The 26313-nt window shown below is 40.5% G+C and overlaps 1 protein-coding gene across 8 annotated transcripts in view; it reads right to left on the bottom strand.

Annotated features, from left to right (window-relative positions):
- ZNF462 (zinc finger protein 462) overlaps positions 1 to 26313 on the bottom strand; it is a 125537-nt gene that overhangs the window by 52806 nt on the left and 46418 nt on the right. For 3 of the 8 annotated variants that reach the window (XM_014596178.3, XM_019490689.2, XM_019490685.2), the window contains exons 2-7: positions 20467 to 20718; positions 14445 to 19939; positions 13247 to 13411; positions 10787 to 11058; positions 7815 to 7933; positions 3657 to 3848 (exon numbers count right to left, since the gene is read on the bottom strand). In XM_014596178.3, the coding sequence (XP_014451664.1) occupies positions 3657 to 3848; positions 7815 to 7933; positions 10787 to 11058; positions 13247 to 13411; positions 14445 to 19939; positions 20467 to 20686 (6463 nt within the window). In that variant the 5' untranslated portion in view covers positions 20687 to 20718. The other 5 variants (XM_019490686.2, XM_019490687.2, XM_059724595.1 and 2 more) reach the window with 5 other exon arrangements.

The raw sequence follows: 26313 nt of genomic DNA, 5'->3' as shown, positions 1-26313 counted from the left end.
TCTCATTGCTATTTACAATATAAATACATTAATGTAGCTATATTACTCATCTATAATTGATTGAGTATAAAATTCTGGGTTATTTTTGGTAAAAATAGAGTAGTTCAGGAACCAATCCCCCATTTATAACGTTGATTCCTATGGGAATATTGGTTCTGAGTTAGTGTTTCGACTTAAGATGAAGTTTTCAGGATTCAGTTGTGTTGCAAGTCCAAGGACTGCCTGTACATGTGATGCTGTGGGTGCTTTAATTAGAGAGGCTCCCAGAGTCACACTAATTAAAGTGCTGCCCCCCTCTCCCTCCACATGTATAGATGCCCCAAAACTATAGGGCTTCCCGCCCTTTCTTCTGCTTGTCATTTTTTTTGTTTTCTTATAGCAAGCCCACCAAAATCGTAGAGCTAACCAGTTGGGTATGGTCCCAAACTATGGCTTAATTACACTGATTAAGCCTGGGGAAGCCATTAATTCATGCTTAATAATGCATGGATTAATGGCTTCCCCAAATTTAATCTAAGTAATTAAGATGTGGTTTCAGGCCATATAGCAACCTGTGGGGAAGGGCGGGACTCCTGGGGCCCCTCAGCCAGGTGTGGGGGATCCTATTGCACTCAGCCCATGAAAATGGTGGCTAGTCCCAAAATCTGCTCACAAAGTTGGCCAGCTGCCTTCTCAAGTTCGGTAGATCCCTACTTATAATCAGGTTTTGAGAATTACAGAACTACCAAGGATATGCCTACCTAACATGGTCAAGAGATTCATCTTAACTCTAGCCCCACCAATACTTCCCATCTTCCGAGTACATTAAAAGTTATACTAATTGCTCCTGACCGAGAGCTAAAACAAATGAGACATACAAATTTGAGAATCTTCTTCTTATGTTATAATAAACAGATCAGCTTCAGTGCATTTTGTTGCATCTTTAGCAGTGGTACCTTTGGAAACAAATTCTGAAGCAACTGGAGACAAAATTTCCTTTGGTCTCTCCACACTGAACTGTTCTGTTCAAATCAGCCTTCATCAAATGTGCATTTCAGTATTTTAGCTGCATATTCCTTTTCCTCTCCCCTCTTTATATTTACTTGTTCCATATTTCCAGGATGAATTCTACTCACTCCCAAATCTCTTTCAAGCCATCCTGCTTAAGTTCTATTCCAACTACTGTGCATGTGCAAAGAAATGAATAGCTCTCATTTACAAACACTTAATTATACTATGTTGCCATGTAGCAACCAATCCATGAAATAAGTCCAAGTTCATTTGCCATAGCCTCCACGCTTGCCACTTCTCCCCCATCCTGATTCAATTTTGTGTCATCAGTGAATTAACTAGATTACAACCCTGGGTGTAAGTTATTTATATACATTAAAACAGCAGAGGTCCAACTACTCTGTGTTGTGAAAACCCCACTTAATATTTCCCGCCAGCTGGGCATAACAGTGCTTCACATGTACTCCCTATTTTCTATTATTGTAACCAGTCTTTTATCTATTCCTATGTAACACCTGTAGTTTACAGGCCTGGGTCACATGGAACTTTATTTGCTCCCTTCTAAAACCCAAAGTGAACTATGATAAAAGCAAAGTGCTCCTTAATTTGGTCTGCAACCAAATCCATTATGTCAAGAAAATGACTTAAAACAACAAACAAACAAAACAACCCCCCCAGGTATTTCTTTCACAAGAGAGCCATAAAATGTCAATATAATCATCGCTACCCTGTACTCTTCTGACTACCTCCTCAGTGAGTAGCTTCTATTATTTTCAATGTCATTTAACCATTAACCCTATTTAAAGGTGATCACGCAATTTTGGACAAGTCCTGCTTTAACCTCTGAATGCAACTCTGACCTGGTTAACTGCGACATCCCAATAAGGGCTGTATTTTAGTGCATGTAAAAACTTGTTAAACTAGCATATATTAATATGTGGTCCTTTAAAAAAACCCACAATGCTGAATACTTAGGCTACAGGACAGAATTTCATTTTGTGTTGGGCTGTAATAATCATGATTTCAGTCTCCTAGGATGAGTTACAGGAAGCGAGCATCATCCTGCCAAAGCCCAAAATATTCTCTGTACACATCTTAATACTTTCGGTATTAGTAGAATGGTACTAATTAATATTAAAGACTAGGAGACCCAATGAAAATTTCTGCCTTTTGAAAACTAGAGAATGAGGGAATACATTTTTCAAAAACCAATAAAACACATCCAAAGATGAATTTTGCTAATTCAACTACTTTAAGCTAGTTTTAGCATAAATAATCAAAAGTCTCATGATAACAAAAACACTTCCGTGAAAACAAATTCAAATCCACAGCTCCAGATAGTCCTGTGAGGGAAGGGAAAATTTTAAGCTGTTCAAAACCTTTTAATTGGAAAGATTATGACCAAAAATCGCTTTTTGAATTGCACAAATATTTTTTTTTGCATTGCTCATAATACTTTATGTTTTCATTTAAAGAAACCAAAATAACTTTGACTAGAATAGAAGCTATATTATACAGAATATAGTATATTTTATATAGAATAGAAGCTATATAATATAGCTTCTATTCTAGTCAAAGCTATATAATATAGCTTCTATTCTAGTCAAAGTTATTCTGGCTTCTGCCTTATTGGGTATGTCCCTCCTTTCCTCCCCTCCCCCTTTGCCCAATGGGGAAAAAAGGGAGGAAAAGTGACCAAAATGCTTGAATGCTGATCACTTCTTGAAGTGATCAGAAGTTCAATTTTTCATTTCAGCAACAACAAAACATTTAACAATTTTTCCATGGAATTGCTTGGACAACTTGAAAATGTCTCTTTCTAAAAGTCTCCTTGGAATATTAAATCTGAGAGAAACCAGTAAGACCTTTGAACACTGACAGAAACCACCAGAGCTTCAACTCCCCAACCCATCCTCTTCCCTTCATATGGTTTACCCAGCAACCATGCTGACTTCTTGACTATCAAATCCCTTTTTCTGGTTTGCAGGTCCAAGACTGAAGAGAAAGCTAGAGTTACTAGCACTTGCTTCTGGCAAGCACACCAGGGCACTAAGCCACATCTCTCCTCTGGATCTGCACCTTATTTGATTGACCACCCATTGCAAAAATACCAGGGACACAAGCTGCCTACTGCTCTTGCACACATACAACAGTCAGCAGGGAAAGAAAAAAAATGCTATTTATATGTCATTTGCTGCCTGTACCCACTACCCAGGAATAGCCCATATTTTTAGCTATATATTTTTTTAACCCTTTGTAGCAGGGGAAGGAAAATTATTTTAACCACCATTAAAAGGTTAAACTGAACTCCCCAATATCACCTCACCAGAGCACTCTGTGAACTAGATGCCTCATTCCCATCGACTTTCAGGGAGATCCAGACACCTAATCACGTCTTTCAAAACCTAATGAGTGGGTCTTTGAGAAAGAAAGGTTAACACATACTGAAGGCCAATTGTCAGCTGGGCAAATTGCTGGAGTATGAGTGAGTGATCATGCTTTACAGACTATCCTAAAGCATCGAATTTATTCTGATTTTTGACAACTTAAGAAGCATTTACAAAATGACTTAAGAAACTTCTTTTAGGGCAAGCTGTTGCCTTCAAAAAAAATCAAAATAAGTGGCACCTTAGACAGTGATGTTCTTGCTCTAAAGCACCACTTACCATTAGAGTCCTCCACTTCTTCAGCAGGAGTGTGGTTCTTGGAGGTGTGTTGGGCGTGTGAGGCTGCAAGGTTGACAAGGCGGGGTCTTGGTAGTGTCAGTGCTTTCCCATGCACTTTCAAGGAGTGCTCTTTCAGCTGGCTGATTGTCATGGTGGAAAATGAGCAGGAGGAACATTTGTAGGCATGTTCACCTGGGTGAGCGAAATACAGGCACGTCATCAGCTCACAGAAGAAACAAAGGGGTCCCCTATCCTTCTCCTACAGAATTTGGTGGTAAAACTCCCATTTTCTCCATTAGTAAAAGACTGTTCCCAAAGAGAACAAGCTATTTAGCTTTCCTGCTGGAATATTGGAGTCTGTGGATCTTAACACCTACATGTGACAGTGGCATCATCTTTTAGTAACCCTGGCTGCTTGTCATGTGATTGAGGCCAAACAAGAGAAGCTAGACTCTAAGCAGCACTCCTGTGCATCACAATTTTATTTCATGGTATTGGAAGCTAATTGAATCTTCAGCAAAAATGGAATCATTTGAATCCAGAAGAGAACTGAAGGATGTTGGTGGCACATTTCCCTGTTTTCTTGGAAGAACGGTAACAGGGAAGAGCTCAGTTCCTCTGTACGTCTACATGTGGAAAGCCTAAACACATTCCAGAAGCAGCATGAAAGAAATGACAAAATCCTAGCCAAGGTCCTTCAGAATTTTCAAGAATGCTGCGATATATCCAATGTGAGAAAGGTACATATTTTCCTTATGTGAGCAATGGTGTTGCCTGGCAGCTGAGACCATTATTACGATTACTGAGGCCAAAGCAAGTTTAACAAGAAATGGACATGACCATGTTAGGGACTGTGGGTAGATGTAAAGCTAAAGTAAAAGTCTATGGAAGTGAATGAATAGAAGCAAATGTAATTCTAAGTATGTTCCAAGCCGCAAAGAGAGAATCAAGGGTAAACAAATGGCAGAGACCAGATTTGTTTGCAGTAAGCATGAAGGCAATTGGAACACAAAATGGTGTGATGTTATGCATGCAATAAAAGCAATCAATTTTTTCAAACTCTGCTTTCACGTGTAAGAGAACAAAGCACCCAACTGAGTAAGCATGGGTTACACACAATCTGCCAAAAACAATGCAAGAGTAAAATATTTATGAATGTTAATTGGAAAACAATTCCTTTAATAATGAAGATACAGGGGAAAAAATTGGTTGGTTTCTCAAATACAGACAACAGGGTTCTGGAACAGATTGGTTTGTGACACTGGAAATGAACAAAGAGAGAATTTCAAGGTCTGTACTACAGCTGAAAGCAATGTAATCACGGCAAGCACATACAAAAAGATTTGCATCCATCCTCTCCTAAAATGAAAACCTAAACTTCTTTAATGTAACAGACACAAAATGTGACCACCTGGCAAACCCACACCAATGTGTCTGGAAAAAGAACAGACCGCACAGCACAGTCTGAAGTTGTGGAACAAGAGGTCCCATGCACTCTTGTGTCAAATGGCATTCTGCAAATGCGTATTATCAAACAGGTATATCACTTGTTTACAGAGAGGATATAAATGATTTTCTTACAGGATATGATGAGTTGCTTAATAGAACAGGATGCATTAGATAAAATACATGCCACTGATGTAGACACTGGTAAGATAAAGAGATAAAGCTTCACAATATGGTAAAATTTGATGTTTCTGAATAAAGACAGGCAGCAATTGACTGTTAACATTAAAGCAACCATACTAAACTCACACAAGTAAAGTACTGTTAGAGATCAAGAAGACTTAAATATGGCTTTCAAACCCTATCACAGCAACTAAAATGAGCATCAACAAGCAAACTTTCAATTCTGGATGCAAGGAAATAGTTTTAATAAATCTTACCAAGTAGAAGAGTGTTTAACTTTTTCAACTCACTATTTTGTATATTATAAATATTTAACTGATTTCCCCTGGGGTCTGCCTGAGCATCAGAGATGTATGAAGAAATCTTGTCCCAAAATCTACAAATGTACTGATTCAGGGTAAAAACAACTGACAACACACTGGAAGGCACTGCCACAATCCAAAGAAGAAACATATTGAATGGGAGTATGGATACCAGATCAGGTAAACAGAGCTAACTTATGTAGAGAACATACTCCACCAGAAAAAGGAATTTGAACAGATCCAAAAAGATGAGGGAGGCAATTGCACTGGAAGACAACCCTGGAATAAGAAGATTTCACAGGAAATGCATGAACATGCTATGCAGTTTCATCCCTAAATTTGCATAAAAATAGCACTGACAAGATTAGTAGGCAAAAAGCTTTTAGAATTACCGAGATCTCAGTAGGTTCAAAGTAACATGGTTTAGGCATAGTCTTTCTGCAAGGTAATATATATTTCTAGAGGACCGACTAAAACACAACAGAGCAAACACCAGACAAAAATGCTCAAGCAATTATTTCTGTTTCATAAATGTTTGTTGGGAAGAAATGAGTTGAGGCAAAAACAGACTGTAAACTTTTAAAAACCCTAATACAGAAGCCATTGTGCAAAGCATCACCTAATCTCCAAAACATGACTATGCAATTGCAGAAATACTTGTATAATGCGAGATACAAGCCATGTAAACATATTGTGATAGCAGACCTGTTCAAGAACACCTATATACCAGGGGGAGGGGCAGACCCAAAAATCAAAGCTCTACGGAAAAAAGAAATTTGCAGTATAAATATGGCTTGCATACATATTTTGACATAAAAATCTGACAAGCTCAGAAAAGACATACAAAATGACCCAAATACATAGCAGCCTGAGAAACAATTCTTAATGGAAGGCCAACAAAAAGATCTCTGGCACGTCTAAAAACCTAAAATGTTCAAGTATAGAAACGAAACAGATGCATACAATGGGTTTCTGTAGAAAGTAGACCATGTCATAGCCCAGCTACATACAACATGAGGTCAGAAATGTTAAGCTAATCCAAAGTGCCCATCCAAGTATTGAGAAGTGTTAGAACAGAGTCTGGCATGAATGCTGTTGTTGAAGATAAGGCATCCAAGTGTGAAATCTGCAATCAATATAGGAAACAGAATACGAAGGAAATGTCTGGTTGCCCTTGGTCCAAGGTTAGTTTTGATCTATTGGAATTAAACAGGAAAGATTCAATTTCTTATTGGTGGACTACAATTGATACCCCTCTTTCCCCCGCACCTCTGAGCCCCAGCATAAAACAGGCCATTGTAGAAGCATCTGTTCTAAGAACAAGAAATGATCATGTGATCAAAGAGCCACTGAGTTCAGAGAGGTTAGTTTTTACCATACATATGGCACCCTATCCCCCTCTATTCTACAAGTCTTTATTTGTGGGTTTTAACATAAATTGGATTAGCTTAAGATGGTTAGTTTTGGTTAATATGCATTTGACCATTTCAAAAGAAAAAAAAAAGATGCAACAATCACCAATGGCTGCTGATCCCAAGTAAAGGATACATTTTAAAACCTGGAACCATGCAATACAACTGAAATTAGAAAGTCATGATCACATCCGGATCAGGAAATCTTCCATCTCAGTCCTTTATAAAAGTTGCATGCAATATTTTGCCTTGATCATTTTTCTCATTGTCCCTTTTTCAATTCCCAACCACCATAAATACCTATTTGTCCATAACTCTGTACTGCATGGCAGTCTATAAAACATTCTTCCACTTCAGTCAATGGAGTTATTCCAGTTTAAGCCAGCTGCAGATCTGGCTCCAAAACTTTATTGCTAAATTTGAATCTTAAAGCCAACATTAAGACAGTACAGCTTGAAACCAAAATGTGATCCTCAATCATTTTCTCAAGTCATTTACAGAGTAAACTAAGTGAAAACAAACTTCTCAGTACCAAGCTGTCTTGCTAGTGTCTCTAGAAGCTGAATGACTGAATCCTTTTTCAGAAGCATATGGAATTTCCCAAACTGTTTGGTAATGACCTGAATTCTGCTCCTCTTGAAATCAGTGGTAAGATTTCCATTGATTACAATGAGAGCAGAGCTGCAGCAATGCTTTACCTTTGAAAATCCTACACAAAGTTGATAAAATGTTTAACTCAAATCAACAGCACTGACCAACAAGAAAAAAGTCAAAGGGTTGTTATGCCTGCTGCACTGTAAAACAGAGAAACTTACCAGCATGAGCTTTGAGTATATGAGTTTTCAGGCGGCTATTATAAGAGGACTTGAATGGGCAGAGTTTGCAACGGAATGGTTTATGGTGTCCATGGTGAGTCTGCATATGGCGATCCAAACTTGGCAAGGAAAAGGCAAAAAAAAAAGGAAACAAAATATTAGAGAATTTCAGCTACTAGTTCAGGTACAAATGTGAAAAAAAATATATATTGGGGACAGTATCTACTACTCTTCATGTTGGGCAATGTTTTAACCACCTGGAATTACTTGCACAGTGAAGTAATATCCAGTATGAAGAATGATTACAGAATAGTCACCAAAACTATTATACAGAATGTTAGCCACTTTAAAAGAGGCTAATGGGACAAAAATCTAGTTTTAGCTTCTTTACTCAGGGTCCAAACTAACAAGATGAGAGTTCAGGAATAAATGTGGTTGGGGAATAAAAGACAAAATGAAAAACAAAGGATTTTTTTGTGAGACGTATAGCCCCCTTCTTCCTTCCAGTCAAAAAAGGGTTTTGTTTGTTTTCCTGACCACCTCTAAGGAGAAGCTTTCTTTTAGTAATGGGAATAAAAACAATTAGAGAGTCTCTTCTGGGGACAATGCCAGCAGACTATACAAGAACCAATCAATGAGTTTCAGAATAAAAAAAAAGAAAGAAAGAAAAATGATGGTACAACATACAAGTTGGAGGCCTGTGCAGGGAGCTCAACAAGTAAGTGGGCAGAACTTCAATCCCCATAAGTTGGCAGTCTCAGGAGAGCAGGCACCAACTTTAGGTTGAGCTACAAACATCTCTTGTACAACTCCTTCTAGCATGCCAGCACTTTGGAATCCAGTTCTACTCTGAGTCTGAATATGGAGATGTGCATAGCAGTGTAACAAAAGGAAAAAATTAGCTTTTTAAAAAACATGCATACACTTGGCTCTTGGTTCCAATTATTTTATGCAAGCTTGCTTCCCCTTTACTACTGAATATCAGCTTCCAGTTCAAGTGGAGTCCACTACAGTCTTTACATAAAACAAAAAAGTTCATGCTGCTGTGAGTTCTAAACTACCAGAAAATGTCCGTCCATCAGTGGAAAAAAAAGCTGTACTCTCAGTATATATTCAAATGCCCAATGATAGCAACACTACAAAATGTCCCGTCTGTCTTTTTCAGGACCACTTCACAGGAAAATCATTTTAGTATAAATCCAATAAGGAATCTAAGATGGAATATAACTATTGCTGGTCTAGTGAAATGAACAAATCTGCTAAAATTAATTAAAAAAATGCTGATTATCAGATTGGATCAATATTCCACACAACAAAACTCCATGTTAAAAGCCAATAGTGAATTAATTTGCTTACAAATTAAACTATCCTGCCAATCCAAAGCTGTATAATATAGAAGTTCTGTTCTCCTAACAGTAGGAGTTCTACACAGGCGCATGTACAAGTATACCTTTTAAGCCACACATCCTGCCAATCAGTCAGATTCTTTGAAGCTAAGTTTGGGGTTTTCTTAGGGTTACTCTGGTTATGAAAAAGAAGAAGATTGTGTGGCAATCTCTGATGCAGTGTCTTTCTAAATTGGCCAACTATTGCAGCCAAAGTGTTTATAGCTCTCTCCCTTCATCCACACTATTGGTTCCACGATCTTTTATACCCACAGAACCAACGTAACAACTGAAAAGAAAGAGAGTGCAAGACAACCTTAGAGCCAGAGTGGTTTTGGGGGCAAAATATTTTTGCATGGGGGCAGAAGTTCTTGTTACACTCTAAAGGTGGTAGAGCCTTACATTGTCCACATGGTCCCACCAGTCAAAGGTGGGAAAGTCCCTGAAACTAACCAGTCGCTTCCTCTCCTCCAAACCACACTTATTGATGGCTGCTCAAATCCTTGCAACTCTCAGAGCCTCCCACCATATTAAGCCTATAGCCTGCATGGATGCACTCGTCGTGCCAGTGGAAGCTTTGCCCTTCTGGCATGCATTATTTGAATGCACTCATATACAGCCTTTCTTCTCATACATGGGATTTCAACACTGAGCAGTCAAAACTTAAACCTGATTGGTCCCACTGAAGGCAGGACACACCACAGATCTCCCTTTCTCTTTTAAAGGTCGTGAGTAGGTAGGGAGGTAGTTCTCTTCCAGGCAAAGAAGGAAATGTGCATATGCTGATGTCTGTCTTTAAGGAAATCATGTACCACAAACCCATTCATTTTTGGCAGTTGTGGTAAAAAGTTAATTAAAAAAAACCGAACACCTTACCTCTGGAGTCTTAAATACCCACTTGGGCAAATTCTCAGGGAGTCTGTTTATTTATAACAACTATCTGTAACACTTTTATTTTGTTGCATCAGACAGTCAAATATGTTGAGGAACTTGTTCAAAAAGATTAAAAAAAAAAAGAAGATTAGCTTTTGAGACCTGCTTGGCATTAGAGACTAAATCCCTCTAAATCAACTTAAATTTGTTACGTGCAACACTCAAATTCATTATGCACAAAAGATTACAGAATAAAATCTTTTCCCCTTCTCCTTCCAGCTTATTTCACTTATTTGACAGTGCTCTGTAGATCATTAGTTTTATCATTCTCTCCATGTAGGAAATGTTCACCTTTTGTTTGTGTGCATTTTCCCCACAGCCAACAAAAGCAGGTGTACTAAAAAAAAGAAAGGAATCCATGATAATTTCTAAAAATAATCATGGACAATAGTACCAGGCTGCAGGGCATGGAAATACATGAAAACCAAGAAAGCAAAAAACATAATTAAAAATAAAATTGCCTAGATTCCAAGCTAACAGAGCCCCTTTTAATGTCAGAAGCAAGGATTTCTTAATCTGATATCTTTTATTGGACCAACTACATAGCTGTGATAGACAAGCTTTTGAATATGACGTTCTTCATCTGTTGGTACATGCGAAAGCAGCACCTATAGTCTGTGCTTTTATTCAAAAACAAACAAACAAACAACTTACTTGTGCCTGAAAGCAGAGACAAAGGAGCAATACTGGCAGCTGTACTTGTCTTCCCGGGTAAACATGGCCAGAGCCAAGTGACTCCTCTCGTGAGATCGCAGACCCTGCATAGACATCAAAACCCGGTCACACTGGCTGCAGTGGTAGCCCCCAGGCCTGGTTTCATCTTCCAAGGATGCTCCAGATTCAGCTTCTGTAAATTCCATAATGCCAGGGTCTTTGACGCCCTCAAAACCCTCCAAAGTTGTGTTTGAAGAATCTTCAGCTTCCTGCTAAAAAACACATACCCCCCCAAAGCCATCAATTCTCTCTCCCTTCTGCCCTCAAGTCTTCTCCATGTCTTAATTTTAAGATCTAAGATTCCCTTCAACATCTAAAAGGACGTGTCTACATGGCCACCCTCCGGACTGTAAGTCCAGAGTTGACAAAATGAACCCAACCTACTCTCTGCCACTCAAACTTGGAGACTGGCTCTTAGGCAGAGTTTTACATGGTTTGAAGTGGCTTTGATTGAGCACCCCACACCTAGGCTCAGGTTGTGTTCGACAAGCAGCACTGAGGGGAGGCGGTGCTCAGATTTATGCTGACCCACTTAGGGCTGGTCCTGAGCCCTCTTCTCTGCCTAACTGTCAGTGTCCAGGTGTGCCTCAGTGGAAGTGAGTGGGCAGTGCTTATCATGTCAGTGGCAGATGTTGGAGAAGGAAGCATGATAGGAAGGAAGCCAGATAAGACCTCACCCAGGAGTCCCACTGGCCATGTCTACACAAGATGCTTACTGCAAAGTAGCTCGTTACTACTGCACAGTAGCGTCGCTGGGTACAACCTATGACCCAATGCTACTGCGCAGTAGTAGCGAGCTACTGCGCAGTAAATGTCACTAGGCAACCGTGCCAGGACACTACTGTGCAGTAACACCAGTTACTGCACAGTCATTTAGTACTGTCATTTAGTAACAGCTGCGCAGTAGGCATCTCGTGTAGACACACCCACTACGTTCACAGTTCTAACGATCTCTCTACACAAGTCCCACAACACTAGTGGCAATCCACAAGAAGCAGCAGCACTCTAAAAGAGACCACGTCTCACAGCTGGCAGTGTTCAGACTGAACAAAGTCAGAAACAAGGCCAAACAACTAAAACAGAAACTGAACTGCCTACCTGCTAACCTCTGGACACAGATCCTTCAGAACAGGTTAACTGAATATTAATGCCATGATATGTTGCAAGCTATCATTGCTATCAACTACTATAATAACTGCTCTGTAGGCTAATATATACCTATGTTTCCCAAAACTCACAAGTGGACACTTTTCACCAACACTAATGTCACAAAAGAGAAACAGGCCCTCTCAGGAAATGATAACCCTCTTTGTAAAAAACCTGTTAGTTTTTATTCCTTTTCCTTAGTGTTATTCATTATGGCAAGTATTATGATGCAATCAAGAACTTAAAATCAACGTAGTACCCTCAATTTCTATTTGTCCAAAAACTAAAGAGAGAAAATGTGGCAGTTTTCTTGCTTGTAAAAACAGCCATAGTTTGATAGGAGAAAAATTACTTGATCACTTATGTATCATCACATATGTGAAGGGGAGGACAGCAGAACAGTCTAAGCCCTCTCACGTGGAGCTGTTCAGACCCAGCTGGATTCAGTTTCCTCATGGCAGGTTAGTCAGCATTATCGAACAGAAATACGCTATAAGTAAAGTTCTGAGCACAGCGGTGGCATCTTTTTTCCTCAACATAATCCAAGTGCTCACTGCAGCAGCAGCAGCAGGAAGAATGCATTGCCAGCTCCTGCTCCATTACTGTGTACACACTCCGCTCTTGATATCCTGAAGAACCAGCTTGGGGAGTGGAGGACAGAGATCCTTCTTGGAGACCAGATTCTCTAGAAGTGGAAGTCCCGACGCCCACAGAAAAAAGTGCATTGACAATGAGCCACTTGAACCCAGCTAAGCAAGTGACTAATTAGTTATTTGAATGGGGATTTGCAGATGCAAGCCCTAGTAGACTGCAGTGGTAACTGTGAAAAAATAAGCAAAATACACATTTTCATGCACATTAGTACCTATGTGCTTCTGGCTTCCTCCACTAAAAATTTTGCTTTAAGTGTGTTAGAAAGTACCCTACAATAGTTGGACTACAGGGTCTTGCTCAGAGACCTAGGCATTCTGTTATCAGGAAAATAAACTCATTTGTAGTAGAGAAATCAGACATGTTCTGGAAAATAGTCTTCATGCCCTTGAATCAAGAATGGAAGAAAGTTAAAACTAGTATCTTAAAATAAGCCAGACATACTACAGAAAGCTGAAGCATTAGAGATAAATCATGTGCTTAACCTTACCTGTTCCAAAACCCTTTGAGTTCAATGAGGGCTTGCCACAGACTTCATTGGTCTTTGGACCAGAACTTATAGCCTCAAACGACAACGTAGCAGACAGATCTCAGATTGCTTACCTTTACTGTAGCTGACACTGAAGAGACGTTCCCGTACTGAACATGCTTGCGAAGATGATTACAGATGGCTCGAAGGGTCGGATGAACCTCCACACAAAATTTACATTTATATCCAACAACTTTCCTCTCCTTAAGTTTTGACATATCTTCCAAGTGACCAAAAGTCTGTTGGAACACAAGTATAAAATCAATTCATGCACTGAAATGTGCTTCCACATTTTTAAGTTATCATGAATAGATTCAGACAAGCACAAATCTCAAAATGAAATTAGGAAAGACAAGGAAAAAAATCTACTATCTGGGCACTTTAAAGGGCAAAGGGCTGATCTGGCAAAGCAACCTTAGAGACTTAAACGCATCTCCATTAAAATTTAAATGGATGTGATCTTAAGTCCCAAAGGTCGCTTTCCAAAATTTCAACCCAAGTTTTCACTTGGCCTCCACTAATGCCTGTAAAATCTATTGGTAAAAAAATATTTTCTTGCCTTGTTTTCATCCTCAGGAACCCTGTGCATTTGGATGGTAACAGGCCATAACTCAGGTTTCAAACCTGACAGGCCAAATTTTGCCCTTAGGACACCAGGGTAAACTGTCAATAACTCTTTCAAAAGCAGAGTTATTCCAGATTGACAACAGTGGTACACAACACAATTTTTTCTGTATTCCACATGGAGACTGATCCAAAGTCTGAAGTCCTTGGAAGACACCTACTGATATCAATGAACTTTGAATCAGACCCATGACAAGATATGTTATTACCATAGAAGTGTCAATCAATCAATCAATCACATGCCTTCCTGAAGAAAAAAAGATTTGCGTGTTATTTCAAAAGAATGACCCCTGGAGGTGGGAACCATGGGGCAGACGACACATTTACTGAAAAAAACTAAGCGCACAGTAACTTTTCAAGAAAAAGCTAGATAATTGTTGAGGGTGAGGACAAGATGTTGGGAATCCTCTAGGGAACTCTAGGAAGAGGTGGAAAACGAAAGGAGAAGATGATAGTATCAAACTAGAATATTTAAATTGACTTACAGAGCTCATTGGCACAAGTCACTAGTTAGTCTGTTTTTTGGCTGCCAAAGACCATGCATGTAAGCACTAGTTATACGCAGCCTACTGAGAACAGTGGGGGCCTGGGAAGGATGGAGGGAGTAGGGGAGGGGGGAGGAAAAATAATGAACACACATTCCCTTACCCTCTCTTGTTTGAAATCTGCGAAAGCACCATCTGCATATTTCTGCTTGCTCAAAAGCTGTTTCCTCCTTTCCTGACGTTTGGCACGCTTCTGGAATTCCTCATTGTGACTATTCAAGTGTGAGGTCAGATCTGCCATGCTATGCAATTTACTATCACAGTGCTTGCACTGGTAGAGAGAATTCTGAGAGCGGGTGCCACTTCCCAGGATGGTAAAGTCTCTCTTAAGATCCTTGCTGTGGTGGTCAGTGTAATGCATGCACAGCAGCTCTGCTGTGCTGAAAGACAGTTTGAAACATTTAATGCATCTGAAGGGAAGCCACTCTATTTCCTGAGCCTCGTTCTCCACCTCAGGCTTTTCAAAGTCATTTCTCTCCTCTAGTGGGGCTGGCTTTTCATGCTCGTCAGCATACACAGCAGTGAAGTAACCCCCTAGCTTGCTTGCATGCTGTTTTTTAGGGAAAACACCAGGGTGACGCTTCATGTAGTGGGAGACGATACCTTTTTTGCTAAAAGATTGGAAGGAGCAAAGCGAGCACTTCTTCTTCTCCACAGCCCTCCTCAGCTCCTCACTTAATTGAGGAGCATCGTCTTTGGGAGGAGATGGAATAATTACTTTGTTGGGCTTGTCACTAATTGTCCTGGAGGCTGCCAAGCAATGGGTATAGTAAGCATCAATGTCATGCCGTTTCTGGTAGTGTGCTGCAAGTCCTTTGCGGATGGGATTGGTGTAGGAACACAAAGCACATTTGAAGAGATTGTTTTTGCCTTCTGGCTGTGCCCGGACATTGTTGTGTTTGATGCGGTAGTGTCTAGCTATCCCTTTCCTGGTGGAGCAGAAATACTTGCAGAGCTGGCATCGGAACACCGTATGAGACACTAAATGAGAACTGGAAAAATGAGGAGCCGGCACTGTGATCTCTCCAATGTCCTCAGGAGCAATTTCTGGAGAAGCCTTGATTTCAGGAGTAATCTCTGGCTCCAGAGAGGCAGACACCTTTGGTGGTGACTGTGCAAACACATCAAATTCGGGTTGATTGTGGTACTTTTCATAGTGAATTTTAAGTTTCTCCAAAGTGCCATGGGTATAAGGGCATAATTTGCACCTGTAAGCGCCATAACCTTGTTTGAAAATCCTACTTGTTTCCTCCACATCATTCTGAGCTATGTCATTAGACTGTTCTACATCATGTACAAAATCTTCAGCAGTGACCTTTATTGACGGATGCCGTTTCTGGTAGTGTGTAAGGACACCGTGAATGCGCGTGTTAATATATGGACAATGCCTGCACTTATACACAGCCCCTGGGTTAATATCTATGTCCTGTGCAAAATCTGCAGCTTTCACTTTCATTCCAGGATGCTTTTTGCCATAATGTGTCAAAAGTCCATGTAGGTTATTATATTCAGATTGGCAGACTGTGCACTGATACGGCGTGGAAGAGATTGCAGGGTTTGCAGAGGCCAGCTGGACTGTTTTTTCCTGGGAAAGACCCGAGTCCTCAGTGCACTCCGCATCCTGCTCCATCTGTGATGCTGTTATCTGGTCTTCAGAATTAATCCTGGCCCCCAGTTCATCAGGCTGCATGCCAGCTTTCTCAGCAGCATCTTTCTCCTTTATGATATCCAACAGCACAGACTCATCACCATTCATGGCCCAAGGATGAAAAGCCTGGTAGTGATTAGTAATATCCCAAATGGAAGATGCTTCAAAAACACAGTCACGGCATTTATAGGTTTTTGTCTCTGATGGCAGCACTAGAGCTGGAGGGGAAGGATCCGGACCTGCCCAGAGTTTAGTTGCCATGTATGTGTAGTCAACATAATGCTCAGGATGCCTCCTTTGGTAATGCACAAGCAAACCACTGGGCTCAGTATGCGAATAAATACACCATTCACAGTGATAACCAGCTTCTACTAAGCCATCCAGAAATGCCCATCGCAAAATGGATGTGACAGTGGCCTTCAGGGTTGGATGGTCTTTTTTTATATGCTTTCTCAAGGCATAAAAATAAGGGGATGTATAGGAGCACTGCCTGCATTTGAGAGCTCGTAGCTTAGCCTTGTCCCGGTCAGTACTGGAAGTGGGAGCAGGCAGGCTGCTGGTCAGTTTTTTCTGGCCACGGTCACAGAGGCTTCTAATAGTGGCTGTGTGCTGTCTAATCACATCTGCATTAGCTTTGAAGTCACGATGCTTCTTTTGATAATGAATGAGCACACCCTTAACGGTCCGGTTTCCATAATCACAGTGCTGGCAAAAGAACATTTCATTCTCGGGGGGAGTCACAGCACTCTCAGAGCTGCCCCTATTCAGCTGTTGCATAGACATTGGTGGTCTCTGAATACCAGGTGGTATCTCACCAGCCCTCATCATTGCTGCAGTAGGGGGTGCCTGCCTAATATATTTTGCAGTGACCTTTATTTCTGGATGCCTTTTCTGGTAGTGGACAAGCACGCCCACAACTGAGCGGTTGCTGTATGAACAGTGTTTGCAGTAGTAGAGTTCAGTGGCAAGGTCTGGTGGTGGCGGTGGGGGAGGTGGAGGTTGAGAAGCCAGGCTGGACAGTTTTGGAGACACAGAGGTTCCCATCTCAAATGACATTTGAGCCAGGGCAGAGCCCCGGTCAACAGACACCATGCGCATGGTCTTCTGAATCCTGAAGTATGATGCCTTTTCTTCAGGGTGTTTTTTCTGGTAATGAACCAGAACTGAATGCATGTTAGGGCTTGCAAATGAACATACATCACAGTCATAAACTACAACAGTATTTACTGAAGGCTCCTTCTGATTTTCATTTTCTGGACTAAAACTTTTGGTAGCATTTTTGTTAAAAGTACTAGGCACGCTAGCTGCACGGGCCACAGGGGTTGATGTTGCCATGGTTTTGGGAGCAGAATTCAAGATCTCTCTCAGTGTTTGCGATTCTGTATTTACCCCCTCTTGCTGCTCAACTACATAACTTGAGAAGATCATTGCATTATTAATTTTAACTGTTGGGTGCATTCTTTGGTAATGGGGCATCAGGCTTCTCACATTCGGGCTAGTGTAAGAGCAGAAGCGACAGCGATAGATCAGGTCAGAATGATCGAAGTTGAGTACATTCATAGCTTCAGGGTGATGCTCACCATAATGCTGCTGTAGGTCTTCAAAGTTTGTATAGTCAATGTAACATTCAAGACATCTGTACACTGCACTGTGATCATTAGGATCCAAAATATATCTAAAGCTGAATTTAATGTACGGGTGCATCCGCTGGTAGTGGGTGCTAACACTCCTGGCAGATTTGTTACTGAAATCACAGTGTTTGCAATAATAAAGCCTCCCAGAGTCATTAAACTCTGCATTTTCATTGTTTTGTTCAGATCCATATAGACTTGACTGGCTACCCAGAACAGAAGCATTAGGGCCCTGCTGATCTTTCAAGCTGACAGAAGAGTAATAATCTTCCTCATCCTCTGATAATGTGAGCTCAATTTCTGCCCCATTGGTGGAATTATAATCATGCTGCATATTTCTGAAGTTAGCCTCCTTCTGAGAATCATTGGCATCTCTTCCCCACATTTGCTGGGGTGCATATGAATTGGATACCTCCATCATTGGCTCTGCTTGTTCTTCTTCCCTGTCCAATTCTACCTCTATCTCCACTTCATTGTCGTCTTCCTCCTCTTCATCATCCTCTACATTAATCACAGCATCTTCTTGCTGTTTGTTTTGGTTGATTTTGCTCTGCAAGTTGCTTGCTATTTCATCAATTCTAGTTCTCTTCTTCACTGGTGATAGATCTAAGGGGAAGTCATTTGACACCTTTCGAGGGGCCTTAGCCACAAAGTTATTTTTAGATGACAAACCCAGAATGGAGGTCTGGCTTTTCTTCACAGTGCTGGAAGAGGTGTGAGCATCCCCCTCACTCTCTTGTGGTGCGTTGGATGACGGTCCATCATATTTTGGCAGGTTGTCACAAAATGAATGCTTGTGTTGCTGATGAACTCTGAGGCCTTTCAAAGTAGTCGTGGAATAGTTGCACATGGTACATTTGTAGGGGTGCTGTGAATGGGGTTGTGGTGACTGCTGTTGCTGCTGCTGCTGCTGCTGTTGCTGCACAGGTTCCATTATGCCTCCTGACTTCCTGCCATTTATATTTCCACTGTCATAAGACACAGTGCTCTCATTCAGAGAGGAAGCTATGCTTTCACTTTGAGAATTCACAGCATCCCAGTCTGATGTTGTACCTGTGTGACACTGTTTATGAGCTCCAAGTTTTAATGAACTTTTACAAGTGAAAGGACATTCATCGCATTTGTATACAGCAGTCTTCCCAGACAGGTGGATGTTTTCAATATGGCGGGAAATACTTCGGCGGTGCATGGTGAGGAAAGGGCAAAAAGGACACTGGAACCTGTTCATGTATCTTCTAAAGGGAATCCCCTTGGTTTCTAATAATTTGTTGCCATCAGATCCCATCAGTTGCTCTGCAGACATTCCTGAGGTCTGGTGATCTAAGGCGTTCAAGCCATTCTCACTGTCCATTTCATTTAGCTCTTCATCCGAGCTAGAGTCATTTAGCATACTATTCGTTTCCAGGTCAGCAGAAGAATTTGTCATGTCAGCAATGCCATAGCGGGATCTGTCGGACAAATTAACCATGCCAGAGTTATGAGGTGACTTAGGCTTCATTTGAGGATAAGACACAGAAGGAAACTTGGAGGATGTAGAAGAATTGGATCTGATAAGGGAATTGCTCATAGAGCTTCTGAAGTTTGAAACATTAGCATTTGACATCTCACGTCCTGCAGCATTCATAGAGATGTAGTTGGAGTTTGGGGAGGGGTTCTGTGCATTCTTATTCTGCATATCAGGCAGACTAGTGCCATCCTGCTGCTGCCGCAGGCTCGACAATATTTTCACCATGCTCCGATGTTTCTTCATCATATGGTCACACCAGCGCTCCCTTCGAGGCGTCTGATAGCTACACCATTCGCAGCAGAAGTTGCCCCTGGATTTTGTCAAGGGCTTCACCATGGACTCCAAAATGCTACGCTCTACCACCTCAGCAGGCAACTCCTTGCAGGGCTCCTGCACTGGCATAGAGGCAGACCCAGATTCAGATATAGCAGCTGCAGCAGCAGGAGGAGTTGAGCTCTCCTTCAGGTTGTTTTTGTGATACATTTTCTGGTGTTTAATAATCCTTGCTCGTCTTGGTGATTTGTAAGTGCAGAACTGGCAAGAGAAAACTTTGCCAAACCCCTCGTGCATCATGATGTTGTAATTTAATGATCCGGCAGCAGGCAGCCCCACCGAGCTCCCTCCAGCTTGTGCTCCATGGACCTTTCGGGTATGCTCTATGAGCAGGTTTTTGGATCTGAAGTATCGCACACAGAATTTGCACTGGAAAAATTTGTTTGTTGGTTTAGGATTTGGGGCCATGTGCTGACCATAAAAACTCTGGCTATGGCTATAATAACTTCCAGTCCCCATTTGAGTTGCTGCATTTTGCCCTAAGGGAAAGGTGGGGGGAAAAAACAAAAATAAAAAACACGCACAATTGTTTTCTTCCCCCATCACACTGACATCATAATACTCAAGAACAGCCATGTCCATGAAAGGCACTGGGAATATCAGGATTGCAGAGCATGCAATACTACACTGGACATTCTTATTTATGACATGCTTGTGCACCCAATATAGGTCATGGGCAAACAATATATATCACCTGGAAAAATGTTACTTCCAAATTAAGTTTCTTTGAACAAAAATGCAGTAAGTTTTAAAAAGGAAAGCTTCTTCAAACTCAACATTAAAACAAAAAATTATAGAAACACTGGAATGAAGAAGAGCAGAGAGATAAATCTACCCCCTATTTTAGTGATCACATAAAAAGTGGCAAGCAGAACTAGTAGCTAGGCAAAATTCACTTCACTATCATGGCAATAAAGATAAAGGATTTTTTTTTTTAATCGCATTAAAATTGACCATTAAAATATGCAGAAACAAGCATGGAGGAGAGGTTTAGGTTGACTTTTACCTGCTATTTCATCTGCAATTGCAAATTCATCCTTTACAGAAGAAAATTCAACCTCAGTCTGGTTGCTAGCATTCATGGAGCCAGACCTTGGCTGGCTAGGGCTTTCCTCAGAAACATCGGTGGGCTGCAAAAAAGCAGTGTGAACATCCTGAATGTGGGCTTTCAGGTCTTCATAGGAGGGAGCTCGAAAATCGCAGCCGTCACACTGCAGCACCTCCATGGTTCTGGGATGATCTTTCACATTAGAGAATTCTGAAAGAAAAGAAGAGGAAAAACCCTATTTTAGAGAGACTCTTCAATGAACTGACTATATAGAAAACCAAGCCTATTCCCACGTGGTTCAGCAGGCTCCAAAAATGCTATAGTTACTGCAACTGACAACTCAAACTTTGCTCAATACTTTGAGGCACATCAAGGCATTCAAATTCACAGAAAGTCCTACCTAAATAGCACACAAGTTGCTGATCTCAACTCTACAAACATTGAAGCCTTCTGACAAATGTATATTGATTCAGTGGACCTTGACCTCTTGGCTTTTTCCTTACTCAGGTTCTTCTCATATGGGTTTGTTGTTCCTCTGGCAGCCTGTCTCACACAAAGACTCAGGGAAGCATATGCTGGAATTTCCAGCTGTGAATGCACTGAAATTTGCAAGCAGGGGAAAAAAAAAAAAAAAAAAAAGGGTATTTCTGCCTCTCTTCATCCAGCACTAACCTTTCTGAAGGTTAGTGATTGCCTTACCACCTGAAACGGAAAACCTCCAAAAACCTTTGCATTTATTTTAAACCTTCTGTCAACACTGACTTCAGTGGGGAAAATAGACATTGTGGCAAGGTGATGTCTGGATACATAGATTTTTGGACATTTACTTAACAATTCCAGAAAGCTCCAAGATTATGTCCATTATTGGTTAGAATTCCTATGATTATACCCATGGTTTATAGCCTCCTTAAAGGAACATGTCTTTCATGGAATAGGAATAGAGACAAAAAAAAATAAAATACAGAAATGGGCCATTTTCTGCTGCTTTTGATAGAAACATTGCAACAGTATTCAAGGATTAAAAAGGCCCCTCCCTAAAACTTTGACTTCCTTGTTACCTTCATAAACCTACCTAGTTTAATATACCAAGTAGTAAACTGAGCTTAGTAACATGACACATTATTGTTCAATGCATGATTAGTTAATGCAGCATCACATAATTCTGGGGAGGAATTTATCACTAGGCTCAAAGTTTTTGGACGCTGGTGTAGAACAAGGAACAGGATCTCAGAAAAAAGAAAAAAGGTAGAGGCCCACCTATTCCATATGCTTCTTGGGTACAGTAGCAACTTACTATCTTAATGAACCAATTACTAGGCCAATTACTATAACATTATAGACCAATTACTATAACTAGACCAATTACTATAACATTTCCCACTTCCTTCTCTGGGCCAAGTTAATCTAGGAGTTGCAGAAGTCTGAGAAAGGGAATGACAGCCAAAAATACTTTACAAATTTCCTTTATTTGTGGAATATAAAAGTCCTCCTACAGCCAGATCCAAGTCCAATAATATTGTGTCAACGAAACACAAGGGTGTGTGGCATCAGGGTTCTGCAGAAAAGAATGTTCCTTCTGATAGCCTGCTAAAATAAACTTCTGGCAAGGCAAATTCTGGCCAGGCTGAGCACACAGACACTCTAGATATTTACCTAGTCTACTTTGCTCTGCTGCAATTTGTCCTTTCTCTCTCCTTCCCCCTCTCTCCCGCCCAAAGAAAGAAACTGAACACTGCACCAGCTTCTTTGCAGCTAACAAAGTTACAATAATCGAGATACTCAAGCTTTTATGTGCAAGCACCAGGCCAAATTGTGTGGAAGAGGTTGCTATCTGCTCTGGATCAAATTACAGCAGTGAGTGAAGCCCCACCCCACGTCTCCTTTAGCACAGTCCATTAGACCTGAAAACAAATTTTTCCATGGAGCAGACGACTCCTGCATTTAGAGCACTTCACAAAAAGCAGATCATCCAGTTTTCACTACCCATCCCCCAAGCTTAGTCCTTTCATCTCAGCCAAACAAGCCACAGCTCTGCTGAATGTGTTTATCACACTTTCAAGAGATATGAGCTCCTGCGTCACTGAAGCTTTAAGACTCACTAAGCTGCCCTAGTCCTCTGAGCTTTAGGAGCAGCCATTTTAGCTCAGACAACTCATGCACTCAGAGGCTCAGAGCTTCTAGCCTGCTCACAACATGGCCTCACTTATCTCAGCTTCATCTGAAGCACACAAGATTTTTTTTTTTTTTTTTTTTTTTTGCTGGGTTGAGGCTAGAAAAAAAAAAAATCAGCATTCTGAAAGCAATACTCTCCCCTTTTGTGTGATTTACCTTTTCCAACAAAGGAGTGGCTGTTCTCATGTGCTGTCACACCAGCACCCCCCTCCTCCAAACAGATCATTTGCAAAGATCTCTGAAGGTCCTTTTATCCATGAATGATAAATGTGTTGATTAGTTCCAGCAACACAGAATTAAGGAACCAAGACACTTGTCCAAACTGTCCTACAGGCTGAAGCCACACAGTGTAAGCTCTTAAATGGGAGCAGGGGGAGATGGGGGGCAGGATCCTCCAGAAAGCCTCAGCCTCCTGGGAGTTGTCCTTCTCTGCACAGAAGACAGACAGACCATCTGACTCTGCTTGCCAGATTCCAAAGTCTAATGACCTTTGTTAATCACCAGCCAGCCTGTCTGCCTCAGCAAATCCTGCCAAGAGACACACCCTTCAACACAAAGGCTGTAGCTATTCCTTTTAAAAGAGGTTCTCTGAAAGCTCCATTGTGCAGAAGAGAGGGAAAAAACAAGAAACAAAAAACCTCTCTTCCCTTCAAACTTCAGTGCCTTTAGAAACACCACCAGAAAAATCTTTCCACTGTGTGCCTTTTGGAAACTGTTAGACCCGGTCACTAAATAAAAACCAAAGGCAAGACAAATTGAGGTTCTGACCAGGATATGCCTAACAGCCTCAGTATTGCACAATAACAGCAACAATTGTATGCATGGTGACAATTCTTTCGGATGTCGACACTATTTGAAGTTATCCTCAAGGATGCTGGCTGTTGTTTGGACAATCTCAAACCTAGTTTCCTTCAACTATAAAGCATAGTGGGGAAAAAAAGGGGGGGGGGGAAATGAGCACAGTAAAAAACTTCTGGTTTGTTTTTTTTTAAATGGTGAAAGAGCACTTTTAATGGGTTCTAGCTTTTCTAGCTAAAATGTCAGTACCACAAAAGCAGCACTGAGTCATTGAAGAAGCTAATCTCACTGCAGTAGAGGAACTACAGCTGAATGGCCTTCAACTTGAAGTTTTCACCAAGCGTGATTGAAATCAGGATGAATCTTATTTTTTGAGAAATTTTGTCTCACTATTCACACTTTTCACTTTAAAACTCAGGTGTTCCACAAAGCACAGAAACTGCTGGTTTGGTCAAAGCTATCAAAAGAAACTGAAACATGATGCGTGTCGTATGTGTGTGCACATGTGTGTGCGCGTGTGCAAACGTCACGCAACTAAGAGTGACCCATCTATTAGCCGACTAAGAGCTTATTTTCAGTGCAGATGTTAATACTCTGTCAAGACATGCACCAAATAAAGAGAGACAAAGAGCAAAGTTTGTACTCTTCTCCATGAGGATCAAACAGAAATAGCCACACTGTCCATTGGTAGAAACAGCACCAGTGCTTCTCCATTCCATTTTTCATAAAACCCACAATCTACTATCCAAATGTTATGGATAGCAGGATTTGAGAGGGAGGTAGATAAAAGGGTAGAGGGAGTGGATTATGTATAGAAGGAAAGGGAGTTGACCAAATCAGCAAATCAAAAGCAGAACAGGAAGTTGCAGGGGACCCCAAAAAAATAACCATGAAATGAATCCATAAATCAGCAAGTCTAAAATACTCATACTCTATCCCTTGAGACCACATTGACTATAGATAATCTAACTACTAAAATAACCATGCTCATATCAAGTATGTAGATGGTTTAAAAAAGCATAAAGTGAAATACAATATGCACCACTATCTAGGTTTGCTCAGTCTATGTAGAATACAAGCTTTTCTTAAATGTTATGGTTCCAACATTTTGTAGAGAAAAGGCATTCTGATTCTCCAACTGGGGAAGGAAAAAGAAGAACTTGAATAAACATTTCTCCTCAAGTTCTTGCAGTTTTAAAATTTCAGCCTGAAGTCTCATACTCTGCCTTTCTTTGAAATACCCATAAAATGGCTAAAATACCAAGAACCAATGTTTTAGGCTTCAATTTTTTTTTTTAATGTGAGACAAAACACAAGACAGGAGATTAGTCTAAGACACTAGATGTGGCAACAACTGTAAAGGTATGGTGCAAAAGTTTGCTTTTAGATCCAATGTTGATATTGCAAATTACAAGATTATTTGTGAAGCCCAAAGCATTGACCTCAAAATTGAGCTTCTATGGTTGACTACCCATCCGTGATGTTTTGAGATGGAGTCAGCAGTGCTTCTAGAAGTTAAGAATATGCACACGAACAACCACAACTGAAAAGGTCATGCAGACCACACACTATGTGAACTTCCAGTTCAATTTTAGTATCACCACCTTTTAAAACGAATGCTCCAATTCAAGTCTCCCAACATTCAGAAAATCAGAAGCTTCTTTAGACACAGAAGAAGAAGGCACACTCAGCTTTCTTTTTGTTCAGTTCAAGATTTATTACTGCTGGGGTGAATCTGATACTAAGCTACACTAGTGTAGTATGGTTTTTACCGGAGAAAATACTGCTAAGTCTCTTTCTACTTGACAAAATTCTTTTGAAGACTTGCTGTGCATGGCCAAAGTAGATCAACATAAAATGTGTGTGTGTGGATTAGACTCATGCATTTCAGCGAATTTATCCTTTAACAAAATGCAGGAAGCTTCAATATTGATCCACTTGGTTTTCTGCTGAAGATTACCAGAAATAAACATTACAACAATGTAATTCACCAGCAACTAATTATAGACCTTACAAAATCTTTAAGTAGAAGAACCTGAAATCCCACAACTAATACTGCGGGGCATGTGTTTTCTCCTGCCACAGAAATCTAGAGTTTACACAGCATGAGACAAGAACCTTCTCCAATTATAGATTGGATTACTAGTGAAACACTTTGTTTAGGTTCATGCACATGCAGTTTCTGTTCCAACTTGCTGAGGGTTTTTTAATGCATCTTTTCAGTTCAAGACACCAAAAATAAGAGACATGCTGAATAAAATTATGGGACTTTCTAGCAATGGAGAAACCGACATGTGTGAGAAATGGGAAGCCTAAAGGCTACTCTATAACAAACAGGTGCATCTGTCATCTGTAAACTTCAGAGACCATTAATAATGAGGAATTGAAAGTCCAAATTCTGTCCTCAGTCATACCCATAACAATCTCACTTGATTCAGTGGTTTCTTCCACTTAACCTCTGGCCAAACTAGGAGCAACCTCAAATTCTCCCTGAACTGGTTTTGGAATGTTTTCTACCTGGGAACAAAAACAAGGAGAGAAAAATGTGTGTATTTTTTCTTGCCTTAACCTTCAGTTTTGAGAGTTTTGATTGGTCTCACCTGGTTTGCTGTCAGCCCATTACTTCTTTACTTGAAGTTCCAGCCTAAGTACAACTGAATCTAAGGCTAAATTCTGACATTAGTATGTGGTTATAGATTTCAGAGTCAAATTCTGTATTTAATTCCAATGGTCAAGTTTTCTGCATTACTTTAAAAAGAAATTTGAAAATTAATAAAATTTAACAGTTGCATCCATCAGTTAAATAGCATACCAGTTATATGATTTGATAAAATA

Source organism: Alligator mississippiensis, chromosome 3, assembly GCF_030867095.1.
Source record: "Alligator mississippiensis isolate rAllMis1 chromosome 3, rAllMis1, whole genome shotgun sequence".
Lineage (NCBI taxonomy): Eukaryota > Metazoa > Chordata > Crocodylia > Alligatoridae > Alligator > Alligator mississippiensis.
The sequence above is the reverse complement of the archived record's forward strand: the minus strand, read 5'-3'. Positions and strand labels throughout refer to the sequence as shown.